The following is a 19,214-nucleotide window of genomic DNA, read 5'->3' on the forward strand; positions in this document are numbered from 1 at the left end:
TCAGTGGCCCAGCCACTTTGTCATGTGGAGCAAACTTTGGAACAGGAAAAAGTGCTTTGCAGCGGACTCAGATTGAAGCATGAGGAGCTGTTTTTCGGAGCATACTTGGAGCAGACAACACAATCATTTGGAGCAGAATATGTCTAAATTTCAGGTTAACATCCTTCAAGCACATGCTGGAAATGTCTGCAATGTAAACAAGGAGACAAAGCCGACGTCCAGGTCTTAATCAAGGTCTTAAGAAAAAAGAGTTTCACACTCTGGCTCCACTGCCCTGCACAAGATGTGAATTGAAGTGAAGCATTCGTAACAAAGCCAACATGCACAAATGGTTGCTGTGAATGACAGGTGTCATAATGTCATTCTAAAAAAAGACCTAAAAGAAAAACAAGCTGTCAGCAACTAAAGAAGACGAAGAAAACTCGTTGCAACTGAAAATTCACTGTCTAAAGTTACCTGCAAACATAGTGCATCAATAATCGTCACAACTCACTCTGAATGATGTTCAATCATGCTAAATAATTTTTTGAGGCATCAGCACCAAGCAACATGTTCCTTCAACTTTTATGGAATTTGAATGGAGCACTTACTATTCATGGTTTTCCGAATAATTAGCAATAGTCCTAAATAAATAAGACTGGTACAAAGTAAACCACTATGAAAAAGATGGGGTCAGTGGTCAATCAAAGAATGAAAATGAGATAGCCCTTTTTCAAGGCAGCCTTGAAGAAGATAAGTCTGCTGGTCTAAACGTTGGTTTCTGCGGTGACACCCCACTTTCATGAATTTTCCCCCCCAATATGCCATCGAGGTGCATGCGAGTTCCCATGCTACTCGCGCGGTTAGGAAATAACCATGGCTTCGCACGAACAGGCCAGAATACGGAGGACAACCGACTGGTTTGGTGGAGGAACCGGGTGTTTTTTGGGGGGGGGGGGAGGGGGAGTGAGAGTTTTTCTTTCATTTCTTTTCGCTTACTCGGTAATTAATCTGCCTGACCGCGCTCTTTCTGGGCCCAAAGGACGACAACGAAATAAATTATTTAAAAATCACTAGCGCAGACAAGACACTCATTCTTTTAGCATTCGTCTTGAGCGTTTAATTACGCAGTCACGAGTGAACGAAACCACGGCATTGTTTCAGAACCTTATTATATGATTCGACTGGTTTGGCCAGTGAGCGACTCTTCCGACAATCTCGCCGCGCGTATGTTGACCTTGATGACCGCCGCAACAGCGCGCCCATTTGTTCTGTTAATTGTCATCTGCTCTCGTTTCGTCCGAGGCATCACCTGTTTTATCCGCTGCCATGCGGAGAAGGGATCCCTTCCGCCGCTCTTCCTGAACGACGGTTTGAAAGTAAACAAGTCGCTTTGTGACATTTGAACGGAACGTAACGATTCTGTTCCCCACCATTTTACCGTAATATATTCTAGGGACTTTTAGTGCTGGGTACGGATTCTCTTGGGGCGTTGCGGGCTTGGGAGCACGCGGCGTTGCGTGCCAGTGTGTGCATTCATATTTAGATGTATTTCTATATATTGCTTATTGCGACATTGCTGGTACATGCCACAAAACTTGTGATGCCTTAAGTAGTGTATTTGGTTATACACTTGCAAAAACTTGTCTACCTCTTGTGGTAACCTGCAAGGAAATGCTATGCTATGCATGTTCTTAAGCCAGAGAGAATGCTTTAGGAATATTCTTATACTGCTTGAACCTAATCTTGAGACAAACGTATGTTATTCTCGGCTAGTAGATTGTTTAGGAAACTGTCCTGTTTTCTTTTGACTTAATAGGAATTGGATGTTCTTTCAAGCATTGCGTACATTAAAAATTGAAGTAATTTGTGATCTTGCTTGAAACCGATGATTTTTAATGACATTGTATTTAGTGGGAATGTTCGTGGCTGCACCAGCTTTTACTGAGAAATTCTTATGGGAATAGCCACATCTTTACACGTAGTGGTTATGCAAAAGCCGATTTTTTTATCGGAACTGGCCTTCAGAATTATTAAACAAGCTTTGAAAAAATCTTATGTGTTAGTGAATCTACCATAAATATGGTGTTTCCAATTGTGATGCAGTGATGCACAGCTTTCTGGTAATATCTGCATGCATAAAATAAATATATTGTGCAATGTACTGATTTATGCAAATGTACTTTACAACTTGCTCTCTTGTAGGAGTGGTCAAGGGTGCCTAGTAAACAAAGACATTTAGCCTATAATGCTTTCAATGAAGAATACTCTTTATAGTACAGTGCATTTTCATGCGACTTTATTCGCGTTTATTGGAATGGGTTGCGAATATGCATGCAGTCAAGCAAGTTCACGCCAATTTGTATCAAAGGGATGAATTATTTTCATATTCCTGAGACTTTCAGCCTGAAATGTTTTTGTACCCTACTACTGGTGGTGCCAATTTCAGGCAGTTTTCATAGAAAACAAAACTCTTTATTTTTTAGCCTTATGTTCCATCGCTGTCTGTGCTTTTGTACAATCACAGTTGTTGGTAATATTTACTTTCATGGGCTTTGCTGCTTTTATTTCAGACAGTTCTAAATTGAAAACATGGCTGATGACACTGAGTATTTGAAGCTGTCTGTGGAGGACCGTTGCCAACATAAGGTATTACTACTGTTCACATTATTCACTACTCTTGGCTGACTAAACAAGACTCTACAAATAAGAAAGATAGAAAGACAGGGCATTGTTCTTTTATACCAATTCTGTTTTGTTTGTATTCCTGGTACTGTGATCAAACTGTGAAAACTGTTTTCTGTGATGACATCGATCTCAGAATTGATAACTGTATTGCTAGTTTATAACATAGGCATACATAGTACTTCTAATAACTTGGGCATTGCACCGAAATAGCAATGTGTGAACAAAGCTTTTTTGAATTCAATGTCAAATCAAGCGTTAGTTGCATATTGACAGCTTTTTTTTTTCAAGTTGCATTGCTGAATGCATTGCACAAGACTGGAACACTGTACATTAACTACTGCCCACCAGTGGCATAGTATTCAACGTGATGTCACTACCTCCAAGTAAATTCGGCAGTAAAATTTTAGATGCTTAGAAATCACCAATGTCTATCAGATTGTTGGCTCCTTATCATGAGACATCCTCGTAATACATCCACAGGGTTATAAAAGCTTTACCTGTGGGTTATAGTTTGATAGAAAAAGGATGTAAATTGAAAAAAAATGAATATTGCTTCACATGAAATAGACATACGATTTTGTATTTGAAATTTTCTGACATTTATACACTTGTACAACACATCCTTGATATAAGTAGTAAGTACAGCTGGTCTTTTACATATTTATAGAGAATATGAAGCCTAACTTCTTTGAGCAAAGTAACATACTCACTAATAACGTGTTTGCTTGCTTCTTCCTGTGTTTGTTTTTAAATGTGGTGGCACTTTTCACTATCAGTGTCTGTGATTGCCGAAAATGTGCAATTCTGTATCTGCCACTTGCATTGTTGGGTTTCTTTTTGCTTGATTTGAAGTCACTGTTCAAAAAGCCTGTTCTTAACACTGAAGTGTATAGTCTGCCAAGCTATCGCTAAAACAAAGATTTCACATATTGTACAACCCCCAATAATTCAAAAATATTTCCTTACATGTATTGCTGTTTAGTTCACTTACTACAATTTTTCTTTGTCCTTTCTTTCAGCTGTGGAAAGCTCGTCTTAGTGGGTATGAAGAGGCCACCAAGCTTTTTGGTTCTGTCACAGACCCCAAGGGTCCAGAGTTTCAGAAGTTTCTGCCTCTCATCAAGAACTTCGTCACAGATAGCAATGCTGTGTCTCAGGAAAAGGGACTCGCAGCTGTCCTGTCGTTTGTTGAAAATGCCCACCTGGCCAATCGCATATGCGGCGACGTCCTCACCGGGCTCGTCACCAAGTGCATCGCCGCTCCGAAGCAGAAGACACGGGAACTGGCGCAGGAGATCATCTACATGTACATCGAAATTGAGAATCAAGAAGTGGTTTTGGAAGAACTTGTCAAGGCACTGAATAACAAGAACCCTAAAATAGTGGCGGCATGCGTGGAAACACTGCGAGAGTGCTTGCGTCTGTACGGTGCCCGCGTTGTAGTCGTAAAGCCTCTCTTCAAAGCACTTCCGAAACTCCTCGAGGACAGGGACAAGACAGTGCGTGAAAAAAGCAAGCTGCTGACTGTCGAGCTCTATCGATGGATTGGAGATGCCCTGAAGCCGATGCTGCAATCTCTGAAGCCCATTCAGGTGTCCGAGCTTGAAGCAGAGTTTGCCAAGGTGGAGAAAGGCACTGCTACTGCTGAGCGTTACATCCGTTCGGAGCAGGCACGAAAAGCACAGGCAGCTGAGGCTGGCACCGATGGCGTGGATGGTGTCGAAGAGGGTGAGGAGTGCGGTAGTGATGGGGGTGCCACTGTTGACGCGTACGACCTGCTAGAAGCTGTCGACATCCTCTCCAAGCTGCCCAAGGACTTCTACGAGCAGTGCGAGGCGAAGAAGTGGCAAGAGCGAAAAGAGGCGCTAGAGAAGCTCCTTGAGCTCGCGAGCAATCCTAAGCTCAAACCTGGTGACTATGACGATCTCGTCAAGGCACTGAAGAGGATTGTGGCCAAAGACAGTAACGTAAATGTAGTGGCGCTCGCAGCCAAATGCTTGGCAGGGCTGGCAGCCGGTCTGAGGCAGAAGTTTCACCCATATGCGAATTCGTGCATTTTGACGTACTTAGAAAAGTTCAAGGAGAAGAAGCAGAACGTAGTGACTGCTCTGAGGGAGGCTCTGGACAATGCATTCCAGGCCACAAACTTGGAAGCAATCCTGGAGGATGTGACGGGGGCCCTGAACAACAAGAATCCACAGATAAAGGCGGAGACTACCCTGTTCTTAGCACGTGTCTTCTCCAAATCTACGCCGGCCTTGTTGAACAAGAAGCTGCTGAAAGCATTAGTGACGTCGTTGCTCAAGACTCTGAATGACTCTGACCCAGCTGTGAGAGAAGGTGCAAGCATGGCCTTGGGGACAGCGATGAAAGTGGTCGGCGAAAGGGTGATAGCACCTTTTCTTGGTGACCTGGACAATCTCAAGATGGAAAAGGTAAGCATAATATATTCAATAACTTTATGTTCATTTCACAGGCACAAGGGGGGCATCCAACTGTACATACGAGGCCTGCTTTGTGCACGGCTGATGCAGGGTAGGGTTGTGTAGCTGAAGTTAGGGACGGATGCAGCCACTCGCTCTAGGGGAAGGGTGCCTGAAGTAACATTAAAAAGGGAGAGGGGGGCGTGGTCATGAGTTTGTTAGCAGAAAAACTATTTCAGCAGAAAAACCATTTCATAGCTTAAATACTGTTTATGTGTGCTCACAGTGGCTTCATTCATTTCTCCTAATTGCTGATAGGAGGTGGAGTACAAGCACTGAAGTGGGGGGGGGGGCTGACACAAGCTTTGGGGGGAATCACCCCTACTGCCCCCACCCACTTTGGATCCGCCACTGGCTGAAGGGCTACAGTTGTTTCAGACTAGCCAGGCTTGCTCACTCTCTCCATTCGTATTGTTTTCTGATAACAAATATTTTTCATGCCATGAGAACAAATCAGTGTTAACAAACATAACCTGGATGACAAGGAACTTTATTACTTGGGAGGTATCGTCTGTACTTGAAGTCTGGATTGGTGTGGTAGAAGGCTTTTAAGGGCTTATTGCTTTATTAGATGTCGCCTAACTAAACTGATAGTGACATCATGGGAGCCATAGAGAAAATTATTCATATAGTTTTTTAGCAGTCGTGTGGTCAATTATAGAAAAGGAAGTGAAGTGGAAGAAAAAACACCTCACTGCTGGTTAACCTAGGCTTTAATTAGCAAAGCACACTTTTCCACCCTTTGTTTTTAATGCATGTTTGCTATGTTTACCTCATTTCGTTCTTAGTTTTATTTGTTTCCTATTTATAAGCGGCGGTCAGCATAAGTTGGGTTAATTCAAAAACTTCGGGTGCAGTGTGCCAATTCTTTCTGATCCTGATTCCAGCGCAAGTCCGTAGAAACGACAGCCCTTAAGAGCCACTAGGCAATCTAGTTTAGCAATGCTAATGAGTGACAGCTGAAGCACCCCAGCCTTGTTCTGAGTCAGATATAAGATTCAGATATACGTCGGCTCTCATCGGGTGTGCTCAATGTTTCTTTTACTTAATCTCCGCTATCTTGTATCGTTTTTTTTTCTTAATGCATAATCCATCCTGCTTTCCACGGTATCGGTTAAGGAACAACATGGATACCTCGGTAAGCCATCGGAAGATTTTCATGTGAAGCGATTTGCTTGGGAGTTGGCTAAGAAATTTGTCATATAGCAAACCATACATGCAGTTCCTGGTCTCTTTATTTACAACTATATGTGTAGGCCCCACCACAGTACAGCAAAACTGTAAACGGGTGTTAAGCATAAGTACAGTAAAACTTCCATAATTCAAACTCGGTTATTTTAATGTCGTGCCTAATTTGAAGTATTTCCGCGCGCCCGTATTTTACAGTGGAAGGTTAAGCAGATAATTTGAAGCGGCGGTCAGCATAAGTTGGGTTAATTCAAAAACTTCGGGTGCAGTGTGCCAATTCTTTCTGATCCTGATTCCAGCGCTAGTCCGTAGAAACGACAGCCCTTAAGAGCCACTAGGCAATCTAGTTTAGCAATGCTAATGAGTGACAGCTGAAGCACCCCAGCCTTGCTACTTCCAGCACGAAAAATAAGATTAAAAATAAAATACGGTCTTGTAATCGGCTTAAATGTGTGCCTACGGATAAACAAGGTGGACTTCACTGCAATACAGTAAAGATGCGTGGGCAGCATGTTTTATGCTTTTTGCAACGTCGGGACGTCATGATTTACCTATTCTTTCTGGGAATAAAGAAATTAATAAAGGTCAGTTTGGTGGAATTCGCGATATATGCGACTCTCCGATTGGTGGTTGCTGGAGCGATTTGTGCACTTGACCTGCTAGCGGCGTTCTCGCCTACAATGCCTACTTTGATAACTCTGTTTGCAAGCTTCAAAGATGACGTTTCTTAGCTAAAACACTTGGCGAAGTTTGTCACTGTCTATTATTAACTTCTTTAGTTTACGTGCTAACGCAGGGAGGAGCAGGCGACATGCTGTCCACATGTCACTGTTCTGTTGTAGTGAAGAAGTCTTCTTTTTCAATTGATCACCCCTTTTTATTATTATTTTTTCTGATGGCAACAGCGAGGCCTCAAATTGCCCTTTGTTTTCGGCAATATTGTGGCCAGGTATTGCTGGAAAACATAACCCTTGAAACCGCAAACTTGCCGACACAGCAAACGACCAGCCCTGATTACTTTGAATAATTTCAAGTCCCATTCATCGCACTTTTTGTATGTTCCGTTAATTCAAAAATGGGCTTAATTCAAAAAATTCTCACAGTCCCAGTGACTTTGAATGAACGAGGTTTTACACATGTAGAAGCGAGTAACTGTGATTATCAAAATTGTTGTGCTAGCTCTTTTTCATGTCCTTGGTCGCGTGCCTTAACTCGGCATATCGGCAGCCTGCGAGGTTTGATGTTGAGATCTGTAACTGGAACATTTCTCTGTCAAAACAGGTAAAAGAGTGCTGTGAGAAAGCAGAAGTGGTTGCTGCACCACCTCAAAAGGCCCGTCGCAAGCCTGCTGCTGCTGCATCCTCGGGCACGAGTAGCACAGAGTCAAAGCCGGAAGCACAAGTCGCCCCAGAGAGGAAGGCTGCAACTGCAGTGCCCAAGCCTCGTGGTGGTGCCCGGGTCGTGAGACCAGGGGCTGCTTCTTCTGCTGCGCCATCGTCTGCCCCTGCAAGAGCCACGCAAAAGGCTAAAGCACCTGCACCTGCGAAAGCACAGTCGGGCAGCAGTGCTTCTTCCAAGGTTTGTGCCACCCCGGCCTCGGTTATCACCTGGAATTGCAGCTTTGAAATTGAGCTGCAGGTTGCATGTGCGGCACCAATCGCAACAACCACATCTTCAATGCATTGTGATGCAAGACGACTTGTGTTTATAAACGTTAAAGATCTTGGGCGAGGAAAAAATTATTTCAGAGGTCCCGATTCATGCCTTGTAATAAAGTCTTTGTAATTGCCACATAAAAAAAAACCTCGATTAGTTGTGGTTTCCAGGTATGTTTTCTTCTCTGCTTTTCCTGTGATGGGGGCTCAGTAGCTACACCATTCCTACTGCTTAGCACAAGAATGCTTTTTATTTATGCCTGTTCTAAAACATTACTGCTATGGGCACATTGGCCCCCCGCCGCGGTGGTATAGTGGCTAAGGTACTCGGTTGCTGACCCGCAGGTCGCGGGTTCGAATCCCGGCTGTGGCGGCTGCATTTCCGAGGGAGGCGGAAATGTTGTAGGCCCGTGTGCTCTGATTTGGGTGCACGTTAAAGAACCCCAGGCGGTCGATATTTCCGGAGCCCTCCACTACGACGTCTCTCATAGTCATATAGTGGTTTTGGGACATTAAACCCCACATATCAATCAATACGGGTACATTGGCATCCCATCATGTGCTGAGTTTATTTTATTTTTCTAAAAGTGTTGCGTTAAGGTGCTCATTATGCAGAAATATCAGTGTCTGCATCTTTGGTATTGAGCAAATAATCAGTATTGTCTTTTGAGAAAACTCGAGATAAATGTAAACAAGTATAATAAAACTGTTTTGTCCAGGTGTGAATCAACTCCAGGTTTTCTGTGTGGCTAGAAGGTGTTTTACCATGAACGAAAAAATTAAAAAAAAATGTCGTGTAGTGGTAGAAAAAATGTCGTAATTTACTGTACCTAGTGTACCTTTAGTCTGTCCTCGATTGTGACTGCATTTTCTCCCTTCTTTATTGCATATTTTGTAACGCAACCACCCTGTAACGGCCTTTGGCCAACCGTATTGATAAATAAATAAATAGAAATTTCGCATGGCAGTATCGTACTTGAATCAAACCAGGTGTCAAAAAAAAGAGAATTGTAGAACGAGTTGGTGGTTCAAAGCAGCCAACCCCTTACAAAGTGAGCACGGCACCTTTCGGGCGATTAGCCGATTTCGCCTAGTTGTAAAAAGAAGAATTGTGGCCTAATGGACACTTGGCAACTGTTCATTCATCAAACATTCTAGAATGGTTTGAAACAGCCAGTGTTACTGTTGAAGATGAAGCTCAGGCGTCCTCCCAGATTTTTTTTTCTTTTTCTTTTTTAAGGCAGGGAGGGGTTCGCCTCGTTAATGGTGGTGTGATAGTGATGATGATTGAATCGATACTTAGATTAACAGGCCAGTTCGCATCCCCTGTTGGCATTCTAAGAACACAGTATTAACTGGGAAGGCCTTCACAAGTTTTTCATGTGCTGAACACCCCATCTGTGCACAAAGTGAGGGTAAATTTTGTATGCACACGCACACACACACGCACCCTATATCTGCACATCCATCTATTTCAGTGGTGTTGCACTCCTTGACTACTTTTGTTTCGTACCCCTTTTATTCTTACGAAGGTCTCCTTGTTTCACATTCTCTGCTGTTTTTGTCTTTGCAGCCTGTGTTCTCCGAAATGGCTCTGGCAGACGAAGAGGTTCAAGGCCGAGCAGCAGCCTTGTTTCCAGAGGAAACGCTTGCGGCTTTGGGGAGCGCAAACTGGAAGGATCGTTTGTCTGCCATTGAGAAGATGAAGGAAGTTGTCGAGGCTATGGATGGAAGCCTGCCTGTTCAAGTCATTGTGAAGACACTGTGCCGTAAACCTGGACTTCGAGACACAAACTTCCAGGTTTTCCATTTTCTTTAATATTCGTATGAAAGCTTTCTCTTTTATATACACACGAAGCGCATTCTAACGAAATTGCATCTTGCACGAATGTTCGTAATGTTTAAAAATTGGTATAAAGGTTTATTACCAACACTATATATATTGCAAGGCAATATTCATTTATTTTGTTGTAACGGGTATTTATTTTTATCTGTGTTCATTATATTTTAGTTTTGAGTGTGTATAAAGCATCAGTTATATTACCAGGTGTGTGTATGTTTGTGCAGATGTACAACCGTGTGCATTTTTAAGCTTGAGAATTTTAAGACTAGACCTGTATAACTTCTTGCAATGATACTGTCACTTCGATTTCCAGATTTTCAGACTCTCGGTATGGAGTCTAGGGATGCGTTGCTGTTTCTGCTTCGATCTCTCTGCATGCCAAGCGATGCATGTCTGTGCAGGTGCTGAAGCTGAAGCTGGAAACCCTATTGGTGGTACTGGGTGGTGGGCCTGTGTCCCTGTGCGTGGCCGATTGCATGTTGGCAGACTTGGTGGACAAGGTCGGGGACATCAAGAATGGCCAGGGTGCCGCATCTGCCCTGACGGCCCTGACTGAGGCCACCTCCCTAGACCATGTTGGCCAGGAGGTACTGGAGCATGTCTCCTACTCGCATTCATTTGATTATTGCGCTTTCAAAATTTACAATTCATGTGGACGTCGTAGTTTACATCCGTTCGTGGCATTTCGCACCTTCTGGGCCAAATTGCTATTCAACAAAATTGCTATTCACCGAATTCACCTTTAGTCAAAAATTTATGCACAAGCCTACTTTATTCACTAAATAAGGTTCTTCGACTTTTCTTTTTTTCTAGCATTAACTTTCTCGGTCAGTGTGTGCAGTTCAAACTTGGCAATGTGATGTTCACATTTTCCACATTTTAAAATTTAAAGAAAAGATTGTGAACTTCACTGGCTCTTCACTGGTTCTTAGTGCAACAGGTTGCGCATTCTGGTATTCATCGCCGCATGCTCAAAGCAAGCATTTCAATGCACTTGTCAAATTCATCTACATATGCTCAATGTAATGAAACCTCTAAGCTATGCAATGTACCTTGGTGTAATATTTATATTGATTTCATTTAGTTTTTACCTTTCATGAAAGCCGTGATTGCCAACAGTCTTTTTTTAAGAGTAAAATGCCACAAAAGTATTCAAATAATAGGGCAGTATGAAGAGATATGATGTCGGTCATGAAAAAAAAAAGCTCTGTAGTGTTTAACGTGAGAGCCCCTGAGAAAAGTTTACTCCTTCATGCTGCCCCCACAAAGTCTTCCTTACAGCTGGCCTATACCTTGTGAAAAGCCGAAACTGGGTCAACGTACACAGCTATACGCAGCTTAAGCCCATGAGTTTTCAGGTGCTATTACTTGTAGTTTGCTTTACTGTCATGACAAGGAAAGTCTCTTGTGCATTTGCTAAGCATAGTAACTGTGTTAACACAGGAAGTAGATTACAAACTCTGCTTTGCTGCAGCATCTTAGACAAACTGGGTTTTAGCTTAAAGCACTTTTAGAGCATGTGTTTATTTTAAACTTTTAGTTAAAATATGCTAGATACCGAAGCTTTCAGGTTGCTTTGTGAGTTTCTCTTGTATATTAGTACCACTTTATTTTTTCTCCCTTCTCTAGGTTCTCCAGCTTTGTTTCGCCCAGAATAATCCAAAAAACCAAAGTGAGAGCCTGATGTGGCTGGCCAATGCTATCAAAGAGTTTGGACTCAAGTAAGTTTTTTTTCAAAAACTGGGCAACTACATTTCAGACACACCAGGTTTTAAGTGCGGAGCACTTTAGATGCTCGAGCTGTCGTATACTGCCACTGCATTGTGTAACGCAGGCGAAACCACGTATAGCATAGCCATCTGTAACACCAAGAAGTCTTCCTCTTCTTGTTCTTTGGGTGCCGCGATGATGATATTAGGTGTGGAGGAAATTAGGAACTCGGGACGTCGTATGCTGTCACAAGCTGTCACTGATTAGCACAATGCACGCAAACCCGCATTTAAAAATAAAAGAAAAACGGAAAAAGCAAGAGATACATAGAGAAAAAGGGGGAGGGGAATAGGAAAAAAAAACAAAAAGTAAATGCAGAAAAACTTCAAAGAAGACTGGAAAAAAAGAGGAAATAAAACCGAAGAAAAGCAAGAAATCCCGCCCAGCTCTGCAAATCCTTCGGGTTTTGCACAACTAGTGTGAAATCGTGTTAATTTTTTGCCAGAGCAGTCAACGATCTAGTGTTGTTTGAAGCATTGCAATGTGCTTCACTTGTCTGATGTTCACATACTTGTTCTTTTGCAGGGTTCCAGTGAAACCAGTAATAGAAAGCATAAAAAAGGGTCTGGCTGCTTCGAAACCTGTGAGTATGAGCCAGAGCTTTTTTTTTTTTTTTGTGCTGTACAGTGCGACTGTTCACCACTGTTGTTGCGTAAATGTTGCATTTTGTGTGTGAGGACTTGTCTGAGGAAAGTGCAAAGAGGGTGCAAATGACGGATGGTGAGACAGCAAAGCCAGGTGTTTCCGCAGTGCAGGGCTTGCGATTACCACCATGGCTGTGGAAGCTTCCTATCGTTTTGTGTGAAGGTTTCTCTGCGCAGTCGCTAGCGACTGTTGGGTATTGTGAACACAAGTGGCTCCATCCTTGTAAACTATTTGTTAATGGAGACCGTTTAATTTTACATTTTCTTCTCAGTGTTGATGCAGACGTCCTAGCTGCATTTTGCGTTGTCAGACGATCACTTCAGTAATATCGAATGAGCGAATTTGACTCTTGTATGAACAGGCAGTGAGAACAGCGTCCATCACTCTGGCTGGTGTTTTGTACCTCTACATGGGCAAGACGCTGAGGACCTTGTTTGAAGGGGAGAAGGCCGTCCTTGTGCAGCAGCTTGATGCGGAACTTGCAAAGGTTGGTGGCGTCATTACACACCTCATGCATGTTGATGGCGTTTAGACAGTATTGTTTTAAGCTCTTATGAAAAGAAAGCACTATTGCGGAAATTCACCGATTACCTTTCAAGTATGGATGTGCGAATATTTGAAAGTTTTGAATATTCATCAAATATTGCATTTGTGATGTTAGTATTCAATTCGATAACTGCATATTCGATAATTTTTACAATATTGAACTAATTAGAATATTCTTCAAATATTCTATCTTCACGAATATTCTGTCACATATTTCGCTGTGAAGAACTTCAGATTTGGCACATTTCCAATAACAGCACTAACAGTAGTTCATGCAGTGATTACAAAGACTACAGCACGAGTACTATATCGCCTGCACAGCAATTCATGGAACCTTGGTGATGGTTATCGATGAATGCGGTGACAGGTCATCGTGACAAACCTACCAATGATAAATATCTTAATTTAAATCGTGTACTGCTTGCTCGGCAGTATGTGTGGCTTGGTTGTTTAGCGCTGTTACTGTTCGCGTAAGCGTACCAACCACTCCATCTGTTGCTGCATTGCTGATTGATTGATATGTGGGGTTTAACGTCCCAAAACCACTATATGATTATGAGAGACGCCACTGCATTGCTCATCGAAACAAAAGCAACTCGTCAATGCTGCATTGGGTCGACAAAATAGCTGTTGTAACATATTTCGGTTCCGTGGTGAGCGAGTACGAAGAAAAAACGTCTTTGCACAAGGGCAAGTGCACGCGTATATTACAGAGAGCGGCACGGACTAATTGAGCTTGGTAGGCGACGCACTGCACGCAAGTATAGCACTCGGCTTGACGTGATGATAACGCGTTTCATGTGTAGCTGCGCCAATTTTCACTAATGAATGGCCTTGCAAACATGCGCAACAAAGCCTTACAAGTCGTCAATCGGCTGTGCCGCTACTTCAGCTTGTATTCTCTTCATAGTTACCAAATTATTTCACGGTCGCACATATGGTCATGTGAATAAGTTGGTGTTTCTCCGTGCAATGGCAAACAAAAGGCCACGCACTTTTTTGTGCAGCAGCTTACAATGGCGTCATAACATATAGTTCTGTAATGTAAAGCGGCAGACGGAAATTTGAGGCACTTAATTCGTAGTTTCACTGTGTTCCCGACAGCATCCTCGGGAATGCGTCGTATACACATCGCACTCGCATGGCAGCGTCTCCTGCAATCGTTCCTCTATAACTTCGTTTGTGTGATCTCGCTCTTTTGCCAATGTCAGTTAACTGCCATTAGCAGCCAGTGCGCCGAAATGGGTCATGATGCAGCGTAATAGTGCCCTCGTCGCTGGGAGTTGTGGCTCCGTTAAGAAATAAGTGTAATTGGGGTGTCTTTCTACCGCCCATCAATAATCGCCTATCTCACACGTGCGTCTTGCGCTATCACAGCGCCTAGTACACCTTGGCAACGATCGTGTAGCTATCAGCGTGACAGAGTACTCTTGATCGGAAAATGGGGAGTGTGCAGTCCTCGAGAAAGGGAACAGAAAGAAGTCAAATAAAGAGTATTGCTGTGTAATTGAAAGACTCCCCAAGTTCTCCTATTTGCCTTAGTGGCTTGACCGGAGAGACCAGGGGCAAAAATTAAAAAGAAAATGATAAAATCTGGAGTTTTACGAGTCAAAACTGATAGTGTGAGAATCTGGCTGAATCGTGACAACCTAGGCTGCTTTAAAAATCGCTTAGACTTAGGTACGCGTGTGAACTGTTACATTTCACCTAATCAGGATACGGTTGCCATGGAGGAATTAAACCAGGGGCCTCATGCTCACTACCAGTAGTCATCATGGCAGGTAGAAAAGCTTTCTTTTTTTTTGTATGAGCAACAACAAAAAAATATTTAAAAAGCAGTACAAAAATTTTGTTCAACATGAGAGTTGAACACAAAACATCAGAGTCGCAAGCTCAACTATTAGTCATATGCTTCCTGGCAACTACTGGTGGTGGACAGTTTCGCTTTTTGTGCAATAACAGACTACCGTATTTACTCGCGTAATGATCGCATCTCTAAATTTTGTCGTCTAAATTCGACTTTTTTTTCCCCCGCCTAATTATTGCACCCTGAACTTGCCGTATCGACATGTCATGTGCCAAGTCTGGCTGAACAGGCCTATCATTGTTTCTGTGATCTGAAAGTGGGCATCACTATGCTAATGTCGTAAATTTACTGATTTAAATGAAAGCATTCCTTATTTAGATGGAAGAAGCTGTTTTGATGCACGTGACGCACTCAAAACCTCCATAACTGACGCAAAGAAGAAAAAGAATGGGTGGCTTCGCTCCACGGAGTGCTTCGCTCCGTCAGCCATGTTTGTTTTGACATCACGCATTGTTACAGCGGCGGCCACCTGTTGGTCGACCTGTGTTCATTCCGCAGCAATGTTTTTTTTTTCCTGAGACCACATTTTTTTTGTGTGTGCCTTGTGATCGTCTGTTGAAGCACCAGTTCACCATGGGGCGGTATGCGAGCTTTACTGCCGCGTTCAAGCGGAAGGCACTTGACTACCCGCTAGAGCACGGCAACCGCGCTGCCGGCAGACATTTCGGCGTCGACGAAATCTGGATCCGATATTGGAAAAAACAGCGTGACATGCTCGTGGCTACTAACAGCACGCGATGGGCTCACCATGGACCCCCAAATCTGGCTAATTCCCTGACATTGAAAAGGGAGTCCTCGGATACGTGAAGGACATGAGCAAGGACGGTTATGCAGTGTCATTAGACATGATACGGACGCAGGCGTGCACAGTTTCCTGGAGGCTGGGAATAGCCACAAAGGACTTCCGCGCCAGTTCAGGCTGGACGACACGCTTCATGCGGTGGAATGGACTATCGCTGGCATTTCCAACGCGCTCGACGGAACGGAAGATGACCATCTGTGGGACAGTGAAGACACTGCCGGTTCCAACAGGGAGTCGTGTGGCGACGGCACTGACGCCAGTGATGCTTTGGAGTCTGAATGTACGTTAGGGGGTCAGAGAGGTAAAAAAATAAAAGGGTAGTGTGCCATGCATGTAGCTCCTGCATAATGTGTGCATTTTTTACAAAGTTAAGCTTTAATTTACTTTTATTTTAATTATGTTCATGATAGCTAACGTAAGAATTCTGATTAGCGACTTTTTTTGCGTTTCCTGTGCTCAGAATATTTTTTTTCACGAAAAATTTACCCCGCGTAATGATCGCATCCCGAAGTTAGAGTCAATTTTTTAGAAAAAAAAAAGTGCGATCATTATATGAGTATATACGGTAGAGTAGCTACCAATGGTACTGTTTCCAATAGAAATATATGATTGAATAAAAGAATACTGGTGAAAAAAATTGCATCTTTTTATTATTCTATTCTTATTTGGAGCTATGTATTCATATTCAAAAATTTTGATATTCGCGCACTTCTAGTTTCAAACCACCACTGAAATTTTGTGCGCTGAATGGTACTGGCAGTTTGATTTCACTAGCTTTCACCGCATATCTAAAGACATTGCAATCGCATCGTGAACCACCATTCGAGTGCTAGAAGTACCACTCACACCCCATTTTCTTCAAGTAAAGCCACCATAAGCAATTGCGTTGATTTCGTACGAAACCGCAACTTTGATTGCTCGCGGCCACCTACGGTTCAGCATGTTGCGGGAACTTTGTACAAGACATTAAGATTGGGCGCCGAAAAGATCGTACTCGAGCATGAATTCAGGAGTAGCTCGCTTGATACAATGTTTACGTTTGCGGCCTGTTTATGGCGACAAAAGTCCACAGAGATAGTGCAAGTCTGCGTACTGATAGCGAAGGCTAAAACTCGCGTCCGAAAGCCGAAAAGTTTCTAAATTTGTGAAGGAGGTAGCAAACACGATAACGACCACACTTTTCCTAACAGGAAACTGAAAACGCACTTGGTGGGGACGCAATCGCATGATCCATGAGGAGCGCGCACAGCCGAACCCACGCCAGCTCTAAGGTTACCCCGATATCCAGGCAACCGCCCTTCATCCTCGCTTCGCGAGCCCGGCAGCTCTGCCGTGGTTTTTCTTCTTTTATTTTTCCTCGCTCCAGTTAACATAATAGGGCATCGAATTGCAACCGTGCAAGTGCGATACCAAGCTACTGATTACGTCCAACTATTATGGGGTGCACCTATTATGTGCGGGAGTAAAAAAAAAAAATCTTATTTCTCATGACCAAACTGGGTGTGCGTCTATTATGTGAGTAAATACGATACTCCAAAAGCGGCCCTGCCCTGCTTCACCCTTTCCTTCGCTACACTTCGTTTATAGGCTCGTCTATCCTCCTCATTATGCGAGGGCAAGAGGGAGGGGTGCACGTACCTGCAAGCAGACAAATTTTTGTGTGTGTGGGGGGGGGGGGGGGTACTTAAGTGGCGAATGTGTTCAGTGCTGAGGATAATTAGTTCGGGAGGGGGGGGGGGGGGAATTGTTTCTTCAAATAATTGGTGCGCCCACGGCTCGGGGCACTGCCAGATTTGGCACTGTTGATCTTAATGGCATTCTGAACTTAATGCGTGAATTTACTTTAAATCTTGAAAAAAAAAAATGATTGGAGATGTTTTAAAGGCCCTTTAAGTAGTGCATTTTGGATATGAATGCTCTTTTGGACCTGCCAGGTTAACCCAATCTTTTCGTGAATTATAAATTCGCCTTTCAAGAAGGTCCTGCTCTTCACTGTTTCACTGTACCTTAGGGAGTTCTCGGCTTGTGAAAAAACACTTGGTGCCTCTGTGGAGTCATCGTAGTTTTACGGCGTTTGAGTAAAGAAAACTGCAATGGATTACTGTGCGTTAAAGGAGATTGAAAGCAGTTCAGGGTTTGCCTTTTATGTGTAACAATTCAAAAATATTTTTCAAAAAAAAGGAAAAAGCTCAAAACAGCTGTTCTGGTGCAAGATGCATTGTTTCGTCCAAGTTGTCTTAGCTTTGCACTTTCTATCCTCCAATTGCAATGTTATCTTTCACTCGTTCAGCTGGAAGGTCAAAAACCTCCCGCACCCATTCGAGGTGTGCCAACTTCCTCGGTCAACGAAGGTGGAGGCGATGCCGCAGAGGGTGCACAGGAGGCCAAGGAGGCTGCCCTCGGTATGGAGGACTTGGTTCCTCGAACTGACATCAGGCAAGTTTTTAGAAGGCATGCTGGACTGATGCTTTGCTGCTGTTTACCTTGGGAACATTGTGAGCAATTAAAGTATTTGGAAACGTTCAATTTTTTAAAAATTTGCATTTATTGAAGTGAAGAACCGGTAAACAGAGAGAAAGCACACCTTAAGTTGTTCAATTGAAAACAGAAGTTAACTTTAAATTTGTAGACAAGACAGCTCTGCAAGTGGAAGCCAAACCCACATCTGCTGCATTTTACTAGCAGCGTCTTTTCCATTCAGCTACTCTCATTTAGCATTTTCATGGGTGTTGGTGTACAATATGGAAGTGCCTTGCCAGGGCTGTTCATGGCTATGAGGGCAGATATAGTGCTTTCTCCACGCATCAAGTCAATGTTTGTTAAAATGGAAAGGCTGGTATGTATAGTATGATTTGAACGGCAGCATGCATTCATTCGAAAACTGGCCGCATGGACTGCTGCCACATGTGTGTACGTGTGCATGTGTGAGAGAAAGTGCATACTCGCTCTCTTACACGTACATTATAAACCCGTGTCTAATGAGAAGCCCAAATTGCGAGATTCATTTCGGCTAGTGTGCTGCTGCTGTAGCAAAGTTTTTAAAAAAAGGTGGTACGGTTTAAAAACAAACTAAATAAAGCTATTAGTTACAGTGAGGAACAGTATTCGTTGCTTGGCAGCCCAAGATGCATGTCGAAAGGTTTGCAGTGCGGAGATAATCGCACTTGGTCTGAACGCTCGGTAAACTGGTTGCCTCTGTCATTGGAGGTTCTCCATTCATGCCAAAATACCCACGTTCTATTTCATTATCCCAGCTTGTACGCACCTTAAAGGGACTCTAAAGAGAAACAATGACGTGATTGAAAAACTCCACTACGAGTACTTGAACTGGTATAGCGCATTATGGGGAAGAAGAAACGGCCAAGCAGACCGACACAAGAGGACAGAGCGCACCAACTCGCCCAATCTTCAACACTCGTGCACTACGAGAACTTCAATGCCATACATTTCACTATCATAAGTTCATTATTAGCAGAGAAAATTGAGGTTGGAGGTTAGTTTTTAAACTTCGGAAACCTTGACGCGGGACGTCGAAAACTTCAAAGTGTAAGTGTCGTGTTTTTACAACATTGGCTCAGTGAAATTTTTTGAAGCTTTGTATGCTAGTTCTGTGGCACCCACAGATGACTATGTACTTCATTTTTATCGATTGGAAGCTATGTAGGACCCAGTAGACGCATTCAAAATCTATGCTGTCGTGGTGTTTGATGTGGGGAATTCGAGGTGGCGTCTCCACCTGCGTTTTCTT

The 19,214-nt window shown here is 43.2% G+C and overlaps 1 protein-coding gene across 1 annotated transcript in view; it reads left to right on the forward strand.

The window, feature by feature from the left end:
- The first annotated feature begins 2,571 nt into the window (after nt 1-2,571).
- The window catches only part of LOC142775253 (cytoskeleton-associated protein 5-like), a 59,322-nt gene continuing 42,679 nt past the window's right edge, over nt 2,572-19,214 (forward strand). The window contains exons 1-9 of the mRNA XM_075876600.1: nt 2,572-2,628; nt 3,687-5,102; nt 7,620-7,916; nt 9,567-9,794; nt 10,238-10,423; nt 11,466-11,557; nt 12,132-12,189; nt 12,613-12,738; nt 17,757-17,902. Of these exons, the coding sequence (XP_075732715.1) occupies nt 2,572-2,628; nt 3,687-5,102; nt 7,620-7,916; nt 9,567-9,794; nt 10,238-10,423; nt 11,466-11,557; nt 12,132-12,189; nt 12,613-12,738; nt 17,757-17,902 (2,606 nt within the window). The remainder of the gene's footprint in view (nt 2,629-3,686; nt 5,103-7,619; nt 7,917-9,566; nt 9,795-10,237; nt 10,424-11,465; nt 11,558-12,131; nt 12,190-12,612; nt 12,739-17,756; nt 17,903-19,214) is intronic.

Source organism: Rhipicephalus microplus, chromosome X (assembly GCF_043290135.1).
Source record: "Rhipicephalus microplus isolate Deutch F79 chromosome X, USDA_Rmic, whole genome shotgun sequence".
NCBI classification, from domain to species: Eukaryota; Metazoa; Arthropoda; class Arachnida; order Ixodida; family Ixodidae; genus Rhipicephalus; species Rhipicephalus microplus.